General features: G+C 39.6%; 1 protein-coding gene across 1 annotated transcript in view; it reads right to left on the bottom strand.

The window, feature by feature from the left end:
- Positions 1–10,700, bottom strand: part of rhobtb3 (Rho related BTB domain containing 3) — a 133,741-nt gene that overhangs the window by 1,955 nt on the left and 121,086 nt on the right. Inside the window, exons 9-11 of the mRNA XM_043709644.1 lie at positions 8,468–8,641; positions 2,840–3,006; positions 331–427 (exon numbers count right to left, since the gene is read on the bottom strand). Of these exons, the coding sequence (XP_043565579.1) occupies positions 331–427; positions 2,840–3,006; positions 8,468–8,641 (438 nt within the window). The remainder of the gene's footprint in view (positions 1–330; positions 428–2,839; positions 3,007–8,467; positions 8,642–10,700) is intronic.

Genomic DNA, 10,700 nt, shown 5'->3' with positions numbered 1-10,700 from the left:
GAAAGTTTGACAGTAATGGATGGAGATTGTGGTGAGCACTAGCTATGACCATGATTAGCAGCTGCACTGAGCCAAAGGAAATGTTGAGCTACCTTACAGGAGAGGGCAAATCCCAAGCTTTGTAAAATTATTTACCTCTAACTACACTACTGTACATATAAATAAAACATTCAGCTCTGAGGCTGGATTTTAATTTAGGTTTATGCAAGTTTCCTTTGATTTTTGATACATGTTTTTTCTTTAAAAAAGCATTATCACTAGTAAATATTAATTCAGTGAAGTAACCTGTATTATTCCTGAGAGTTTAAAATAGTACAAATAACACCTTACCAGAAAGGTCTTGAAACTCTAGCTTTTGGCTGAAGATGAGGTAGTTGCTGGCAATGAAATGCAGTAACCAAGTAGACAATCTTGTCGCATTGTGGAACTGAAAATAAAGTATTCCAGATTAAAATGTACACGACATCAACAGTCTTGAGTTGTCAACAGGGACAGAGTCAGTGTGAAATTTTGACAGATCAGTCTGGAATGATTTTTAGTGGTTCTGTGACTTGTGGATACATCCTTAGGCAGACCATCAGAGTCAGAGAGGCTGGGGACATAAGAAAAGGATTACAAGTGGAACTCCGAATACTAGTTTGAAGAATGGAAGGATTCTGGTGACAGCAGTCCAATCCAGTTGGACTATAGGATATAATTTGCAAACTTGATAAGAGCTGTAATAGTGCGGAGGGGCGGAATATAGATTGGAGACATTCAAATATAGAATCCTGAGAAAGATGCATTTGGCAGATGGTAACATGATCAAGGATCTTGAAGATGATAGGACATAAAAGTGATTTACCAAAAACAATGGGGTCAAGCTCAGATTTCTGAGCAGAAGGGTGATGTCAGCAGATTAAATTGAGAATGTGAACTGTTAACAAAATCAGCAAACCCTGAGGACCAGGAGGGGAAGTGGGGTGGTCAGTTGTTTAGTGGAAATAGGGTTAAAGGAGTACAAAATTAATTTCCTACAGAAGATAAACTCAGCTGGCATGAGGAGCAGAATTAGAGAAAGATGAGTTCACTGCTTGCAAGAGGGACGTTTAAAGGGAATTTGATCCCATGGGCTAATGAAAGAGGATACAACAGAGGCAGTTGATCAGATTCCTCTCTGAGACACACAAATTGACAAACTCCTTGTGATTCTTGAGGTAGGGTGGAGGGGGTAGGAGTTCATGAAGACTGGCTGCAGTACAGAAAAAACCCAAGGCATTATCTTTGTACTCTAGGATGACCCTGGAATCGTGCAGTTTTAGATGGTGGAAGCAAGACATCATGAATGTTTGTGATCCAGTCAAATCTGCTGGTGAAGGCTAAACTAATTGTCTACAATATTCACTCATGTTCATGGTCTCTGCCCTTATCGTTGTTCCCTTTAGTCCATAGGGAAATTAATGAATGAAAATTAGTGCGTTTTCCTGGGGACTACAGCATTAAAGCTGGAGCCAAGAGTGTTACTTGCTAAATCAGTAGTTGCAGAAATGTTCATAGAATCGTAGAATTGTTACATCACAGAATGAAGCTATTCAGCCCATCGTGGTTATATCAGGAATGTTTGGTGAGCAGAGGGCCAAAAGCCCAATAGTTGAGACGTTGAAAATGTGATTATAAATAAATTGGGGATAGTTTGTTTTTGATGAGATCTTGAAATTAGACAACATTTACCGAGAAATGCTGAGTTTGTGAAGAATTCCACTGATTAATTTTTTAATAATTGTCAGTCAGACGCAGTGTAATACACTTGTGCATACTGAAAGCTACACAAGTATGCATTGTTCTGGTTCAATACAGCAAAACAGCCATTTGCTACATTTCTTTCTCAGGGCAATGCTCTGATCAGAGTTGCTTTCTGTTTTAATATTTGTACGGAATAACTGTCAAAATCATTAGTGTACTGCCCTAACCTGGAAGTATACCACTGTTCCTGGGTCATTGGGACAAAAGCTGGAGATCCCTTCTTGACAACATCCACACTCCCTGCCCCGCCCCCAACTTCCACCCACCCCACCCCCACAACCATAGCGAGGCTCACCATCACCACCACTTTCCACAGAGTAATTAGGAATGGGTAATAAATGCTGGAGTAGCCATTGATGTCTAAATCCCATGAACAGATTTAACTAGTGGAAGGCTAATTTAAAGGATCCCAATTGGGTAAATCAAAGCCAAAACCAGTGAAGCAATAAGGAACTTTGAGCTACGTGTGCAATATTGTCTGTTTTGTATCCCTGTCCAATTTCTACCCCTTTATTCTAAATTGCCTGGTAAATTCTGTCAGCACCAAATTCCCAATTTATGTTGTTTAAAGTAAATTAATGGACATTTAAGGTCATCAGCATTAAAATTACTTTTGAATCAAAAATACACCATATTATAATTTGATATCATGATACTATCTTATATGTCATCACCAGCCTCATTATAAATACTTGGCTTATTTTGAAACACAGTTCAGAACACATTTTCTAACTATTTTGCCTATTGTCTAACTGAAGAAGCAAAGCAGAAAGCAACATGCTGTGGATGCTGGAAATCTGAAACAAGAACAAAGAGCTGGAGAAACTCAGCAGGTTTGGCAGTATCTGTGAAGAAAGAAACAGTTGACATTTCAAGTCCAATATGACTTTCTTTGGAACCAATGGATGTACTGCTTTAATCAAGCTGGCAAAAGTCATAGGTTTCTGTGAGATCAAATCATATTTTTGAAGAATGACTTCAACATTTAATTTTTAAATGGTCTATAATGCGCTATAAATGGTGGAGAAGTATTTCAATTTTATGAGTATTGGCTTACCTTGGCTTTGCTATATAAGTTTACAATGTTAAGGTTGGTCGATACAAGTTGTCTACTGGGCATGCTCTGTAACTGTGTGACAATGTATGATTCGCATATCTGCTGCAGTCTGTGTATTTGATACATTTCAGCACATATTAACAGAGCCATGGCTTGCAGAATGCTGGCTAGAAAACAGAAGTTTAGACAAATTAACATTTTGTTCCAAATAATCACAGTATTAAAATGATATCGTTCAAGATATTCTTCATTCTCTTGGTACTTTTATCAAGCATAGTTCTTTGACAATGTTAATTAAGGGTCAGTTACTAAGTCACAGAAATAAATGCAAAACTGGTTTTACAATTTGTCTCTCTTAATATCTAAGTTTAGAAATCATTAAAATTCCAAAAATAGAGTGAGAATTCCTTTGTGTATTAATTGATTTCATGACATTTTTCTCACAAACTAATTCTATGCCCTTCGTCAAAAATAAAAGTCACCGAAGAAAGGATGTTGATTTGAAACAAATTAGTGCCACTTTGCTCACCTTCAATAATATTTTTGATATAAAAGTCTCTTTTTAACATTGAAAATGCACAAATCTGCAATTCTAATAATTACATTCACATCATATATTCTGCAAGTTGCTAATAATTGTCCTTGGGAGACTTTTTGAGACAGAGTAAAAGTCTGAATATTTGGGAAAACAGCCCCAGCCTACCCACACCTTAACAAGTCCATGCAAATGCTTCCCTTCACTAGAGAGCACACAGTGATGCCAGTTCCAGGTTGCCAGCACAGACCCCAAGTAAGGCCCACACGAGGTCTTCATGAGGTCTTATGGCCAGGAGCATAGCCCCATTTGCTATATGGGGTCTTTCCTGAAATTTCCAATGTAAGGTCATCTGGAATATTTGAAGAAGGGAAGCAAAGCCAAGGTTCTGGATGTCAAAATAGAGGCAGAATATTTTGGAAGGCAAAGAAGAGAGTGTATGACTCAAGTCAGCTGATTTTTTTTTCAAGCAAGAACCAGGCTAAGTACCACACAATAGGTTGAGAGGGGAAGTAAAGAAAAATTTACAAAAGGCAAACCAAGTATATTAGAATCGCATAGCAGTTAAATGAGAAACCCAAACCAACTCATACCAGTATGTAATAATAAGCAGGTAGTAAGGGTTGAAATGGGTCCTGTTGGGGATGAATAGGATAATACGTGTTTAGAGCTGCAGGTAAGACTATATCGTTTGATTAGTGCTTTGTATCAGTGAGATTACCATGAAGAATTCTCCTTCTCAACCTCTCCCCTTCTCTGAGATGTGGTGATCCTTAAGCCATTCTCTGACTTAAAATCTCTGTTTGATGACAGAGCAGTCCTGTTGTGTGACATGGCTATGGCAACTTTACCTGTATCAATGAGAATGCTTGCACGTATAAGGCTTGTTAATAAAACTGGTTACCATGGAATAGGAGAGTCAGTGTCAATTTGCATAACAAGTTGGCTTGCAGACTGAAAGGAATGAGCCATGCTGGTCGTTCTTCAACCAGCCAATAGACAGGGAGTTTCCCAAAGATCAGAGCTAGGACCATTGCTTTATTTTGACAAATACAAATGACTTGAATATTGGAATTCAGAGTAACATTTTGAAATTTGCCATTATACCAAAAATGGATGTGTGGCAGGCAGTGAGGATGTTATCAATCAAATGAAGCAGGACATAGATAGGCCAGCAGAATGGATAAGCAAGTGGTGGATGAAATTTACTACAGATAACATATTCTGCTGATATTCTTCTGCCAAGACATAATGCAGTTTCACTGGCACAATTCTAAAAAAAAAATTGCAGGAGTGGAAGAACAGAGGAATTTACATGTTTAGATCTTTGGAAGTGAGAGGGCAGAGAAATACATAGGCAAAACATATGGAATTGGGGTCTATGACTAGAGGGGGTATTGAGTGAAAAATATTGGAAGTTATGCTTATCCTTTATAATTTCTAGTTAGGCCGAGTCCAATAATATAAGTGAAGGTCCATGAGACAATGCTGGAGAGATTTAACTAAAGGGTTTCCAGAGATGAGGGACTTCAGCTACAAATATAATTGAAATGAATTAGGTTTGTCACATGTACTCACATGAGTGCAGTGTAAAGTTTATAAGTCGCCACTTATGGCACCATCTTAAGTTCAAAAGTTGCTTGGTACAAAATAGTGAAACAAAAAGTTAAAAAAAATTAAACATTACAGTCCTTGCTACAAAAAAGTCGAAAAACAAAGAAACAGTTAACAGTTCAACACCACAATCCATAAGCACCTGGCCATGCCAGGCTCTCATACCTCACAAGGGCTCAACCTCACCCAGCCACTGCTCTGGGCTGCCTGCTCTCGCTGCCTCATAGCTCTTCCTGATGAAGGGCTTTTGCCCGAAACGCGATTTTCCTGCTCCTCGGATGCTGCCTGACCTGCTGTGCTTTTCCAGCCCACTCTGATCTAAGCTCTGGTTTTCCAGCATCTGCAGTCCTCACTTTTGCCTCGCTGCTTGGTAGACTGTTCCTGCTCCCATCACCATGAAGCTGGTGTTGCTCTCTTTAGAGCAAAGGATATTGAATAGAAATTGGATTGTTATATTCAGGATTATGACAGGCTTAGGTAGAATAGGCAAAGAAAACAACTGTCCCCTGTTGATGTAAGGACTCAGGGATATAGATACAGGTATACGGTCTTGAACAAGTGATGGGGGGAGCATGTAGAAGTATAAACGTTTTTACATATGAGAATTTGACATGCATGAGGATAGTGGAAAGGGGTGCGATGAATGTTTTCAAAAGGAAAGTGAGGGTGGCCCTTAAGGAAGTAAGCTTCCAGGGCTATAGTGATAAGAGTCAGCAAATGGGACTCGCTAAATGGGACTGATTGGGACTCATTCAGCCAGCATGGATTTACTGGCCAAATGGCCGCCTTCTGCGCTGAAGTCTCTATGGTCTGGATTTTCATAACTGAAGCAGAAATTGGGAGATAGAACTATTTCCAATGTTGTAATCTGGCATCTGTCACAAAGCTGCTAGAAAGTGAGGTTTTCTGGATGAAAAGCCCACTTTGTGACAGATGGCAAATTTGCTAAATGACCTGACTTAGCTGCCACATCTCTGATGAGTTGTGATGATCACTTGTGAGTTCCAGCAAACAGGCATAAGCCTCAGTTCTCAGCACATAAACTTCCTAGGCCCTTAAGGTACATCCCGTCAAAGTTGACGCCTGTTCAAATTTCTGTGTGTGTGATGTAAGCTGTGTGATTTACTTATTTTTATAAATATACATATATAAATATACATATATATATATATATATTTAAAATTAAAGTTTGAGTTTGGAATTTGAATTAGTAGTCTGAGTGATTTAGTCTGTGTGTAAGTATGAAGGGGTGTCATGATTAACTTTCTAATTGTTTTTGCATCAGTGGTTATTCTTTTAAAATATTGCATGAGTAAAGTCTTCCTGGAGAGTAATGGGATATTGTTTTCATTGAGAGAGTTTTTACAAACAGCCAAACTAAACAAACAGTCTTCAGTCAGAAGGTTCCAGAATGGATTTTTTTGTCTTAAGGGATATACCCATAGCTTGAAGAAAGCTGTTTTTGGGTTGGTCAGGTTTATGGGAGCCTTGGTTGCAGCTGCACTGTGTGACAATTGCGTCCAAAGAAGGAGATAGTTTAGACTTGTTAAGAAACAGTTATGAACCAGTTAAGAAACTCCCAAGTATAAAGAGTTTGTTTGAAAATTCTAGCCCAGAAATGGTTGGCTAAAACTTGAAGGGCTTACTTGAAGCTGAGAAATCTCAGACTCAGTTTTATGAAGACTCAAGGAAGAGACTATCAGATTGTCAGGACCAGAAATAAAAAGCCTGTTAAGTTAAACCCTAAAGATGTGATAGAGAAGGGAATTCCGTCCTTTTGTGAATACTGGAAAGGAGTGTTGTCAGAATAAATGAGATTGTATTTAATCATGCGATTTGACATTTTTAAACTTGTGCTTTATATAAAAAAATTGGTTTATTCTATTTTATTCTTCATTTGTTTTGAGTGATAAACCCTTGTTTTATTGTTAAAACTGAATCTGCAGAATTGCATGTTTGTGTTTCAGAGAAAGATCACCTCATTAAACCCAAACATAAAACAAAATACAATCTATCAAGTCAGGTTTCAATCTGACACCTGGCTTGTCAAGTAGACCATTATCTGGGACTGCAGCCTATGGAGCTGACCCACTGCCACTTTGCCTTCTTGTCCAAACCTGTCTCCATGACCACCTGCCTCCTTGCTACCTTTACGCCCCTAAAGATGGTCAAACCTGTCTTTCAAAAGGTTCCTGAGCTTCTGTCCCGTCTCCTGCATCTTCGCATTTGGCTGGATTATGGAAGTGAAAATTCTGAAAGGTCTCACTTTAGACTGTTGCATAGAGATGGATGGGATTTCTGCCTCATATCCTTTCCAGCCTCAGGCCTATTCTTTCACCTTGCAACATGAATACAGCCAGGAGTACTGTCAATGCTGCTTGTGCCTACTTTGTTTGATCCTTTCTGCATTGACAGAAGCATGGAAATAGAGGCCCTTGCCTCTATGCATTGATTTTGACGCCTCCAACTATATCCAAGCAGATGCACTTTAAAATAATGGATATGATTTGATTCTAAGATTTCTGTTCTGTGTCCCCATTTTTGCTAGTACAGGAGAAGTTTGTGGGTAGCAAGACTATACTGTGGTTTGTGCTCTTAGTGATGCCCTTGGTTGTTGGTGACATGAGTTGGTTTGGTGGTGGTATGAGTTGGTATGGAGGTGATATGGGAATTGAGGATGTAAATGTATATGAAGGTGAGCCTAGAGGCCCTAATACATAAGCAAACAGCTGCAGCAATGTCTTGAAGAACTGAAATGTGCCTTTAACCAGCCTGTTTCTGCACACAGTGCCACCATCCCCCATTACTGATCTCCTTCTCGAGATCCCATTCTCACTAGCCCATGGTGAAAACTGGCTCTGATGGTGCATTTTCTATTGAAGTGGGTGTCAGAAAATCTCTGGACTCAAGCAATCCAAAGTTGAAGATGTGAGTTTGTGAACTTGTGACTCTTAAATAATCCCTGGTCTCCAAGCAGTCCTGTGGAAATGTTGCTCTCACTACATAAAGCCACAACCACTTGATGAAGGAGCAGCACTCCGAAAGCTAGTGCTTCCAAATAAACCTGTTGAACTATAACCTGGCATTGTGTGATTTTTAACTTTGTCCACCCCAGTCCAACACCGGCATTTCGAAATCATAAAGTATCATTGATTACCAGAAAAGAAATAAGTTATGAAATTTTCCTAGGTAACACTGACTTGCTGTTAGGACAATTGAGATCACTGACAAGCTTTTTACAGAATTAAAATTGTTGTTGTTGTTGTTGTAACTGAGAAGTAGGGTGGTTTGAACCTGGAAGGCTCTTAGCCTTTTTTCAGTGTCTTTGTACTGCCCAAAGTTGATCGAGTTTACATTACATTAGTAACATGCAGGAACTCAGTCTATCACATTTTTAGACAGCTGATCTGCAAGATCTTTATTAAAATTTCTTTTTATATAAGTACACTTTCCCCACCTCTGCAGAATTGATTCCTTACCTGTGCAGCAGGTATCAGTGTACAGATACTCCAAGAAAGAGAGAAAGGTTTCTTTGGAAACACCTTGAATAGGAATCTGACATGCTGTTGTTTCAGCATAGTATCCACTAAACATTGCTGCCATTACCTCACAGCGAGCTACCAATACTGCTCTATGAGCATAGATAGATGCACCTTAAGAGAGATAGAGACAGAAAAGAATGTGAACTCATTCAGAACTAATGGTTCAGATGAAACAAATGATTCTTTTGTATCTTGAATAAAGATAAAGGAACCGTAGCATCATCAGAACTGCAAATTAACCCAACAATTTTTAAAATAATTTCCTCTGAGCAAGATTAGCTTGAACAAATTGCATTTGCAAGAAATACCTTCTAGCATACTTCATACTCTAAGCTGCTTTTATAAAAATAAAGGCACAACCTCAGAGTGGTATTCTTTCTCTGAATTTAATCACTTTAGATAGGTGATGTTCTTGGCTACAAATGTATTTCAGTTAGAAATGTGAGATAAAGTACTTTATAGTGAGGTTAAACTCAAGTGTATGTAGCATGTGCAATGGAGAGTACCCCTGTATCCCAGAATCCCAGGTATAAGTTCCTCTCCAGGATCTGATGGCTAAGGAAGGTTTGCTCATTATCTACCTAAATCCTTACAAATATGCCAGTGGCAGGTAGCAAACGCAGGAGAGCTTCCTGATAATCCAAGTGATAGAAAGAAACTTGAAAGGTCTACCATTATTATCCATTGCTCTAAATTGTGAGATGCTTACTGCAAGAGCAACTTGGATTCCTTGGGAAGCAGGGAGATGGGGGCAATGCAGTGTAGTGTGGTTCAGATCAGTGGTTCCATCTGGAAGTTGATTCCTTTTTCCAGCTGGTGTAGATCTGGTACCTACCTCCTTGTCCTAGCCAAGTTGGAGTGGACCTGCCTTTAGGCAGAGAACTGAAAAAGATATGGCTGTATATTTTCAAAACAAAAAAGGAAGTGCCAGAAAAGAAAAGGTGTCAGTGAATGCTCTGAATTGATATGAGGTAACTCTCAAAGAGGATTAAAAACAGAATCTGAGCAGCCCAATGAGACTGGTGTTAACCAAGACCGAGAATGAACCAACTGCTCATTCATCAACAGCCGTCTATTCGAATTCCAAGTGGGGAATAAACAATATAGACTTAAATGAAATGCCATTAACCCTTGGCATTTGAAAACTGACTTCTATTTTTGGAGTCTTATCAAGAATTGTAATGATGTGTGTTGCTGAAGAAGTGTCATTTACAAATTAGATTAGATTAGTTTACTTCCAGTGTGGAAACAGGCCCTTCGGCCCAACAAGTCCACATCGACCCGCCACCCACCCAGACCCATTCCTCCACATCCACCCCTTCGCCTAGCAATACGGGCAATTTAGCATGGCCAATTCACCTAACCTGCATATTTTTGGACTGTAGGAGGAAACCGGAGCACCCGGAGGAAACCCACGCAGGCACGGGGAGAGTGCAAACTCCACACAGTCAGTCACCTGAAGCGGGAATTGAATCTGGGTCTCTGACGCTATGAGGCAGCAGTGCTTGCCACCGTGCCGCCCACAAAAATGTTGAAAGGTGTAAAGTTACAGGTGTGTGGATTTGTGGACTGATGCAACCAAACTACAGAATGCAGCTACAAACGGCTCTAGCTTCCACCATCATAAAATAATGAACAAAGGACCATAATTACACTGGACTCCCACCAACACCTACCATCAACACACAAACTCATGTCTAACTCATTACTAATATCTCCAAGATAAATGAGAAATAACTCCAATAAAGAATAACTCAGTGCAAGGAATTAAATGTTTTTGTCCTTTCAATCAGCCACTATAATCCATATAGTTTACAAATATTAATGAGAGCAAGGCGTAAATTTATTGTTCACGAGTGGTGATAAATGAGGTTGGTTTTTCCCGACAGGCATTGTGATCACAATGTCAGGCCCATTGGCGTGTCTGAAGTCTGTGCATGTTGGCGATATCCCTGCCAACATAGCACTCTGGGAAGTGACCTCCTAAATTGACATATCATTAAGAAAGCTGTACGTTCAATCCAGCAATGTCAGACTGGCAGCCATGAGGAAAGGTGGACACAGTTGATGCAGACTCCTTTTCGCAACAGAGAGCGGCGGGAGCTGGGCGGAAGTTCAGGCGGAGCGCAAAGCCGGTCGGGAAGGTAAGTGATTACTATATAAAGAACTT

The sequence above is a fragment of the Chiloscyllium plagiosum genome, chromosome 2, assembly GCF_004010195.1.
Source record: "Chiloscyllium plagiosum isolate BGI_BamShark_2017 chromosome 2, ASM401019v2, whole genome shotgun sequence".
Lineage (NCBI taxonomy): Eukaryota > Metazoa > Chordata > Chondrichthyes > Orectolobiformes > Hemiscylliidae > Chiloscyllium > Chiloscyllium plagiosum.
This window is presented reverse-complemented; position numbering and strand designations above follow the sequence as displayed.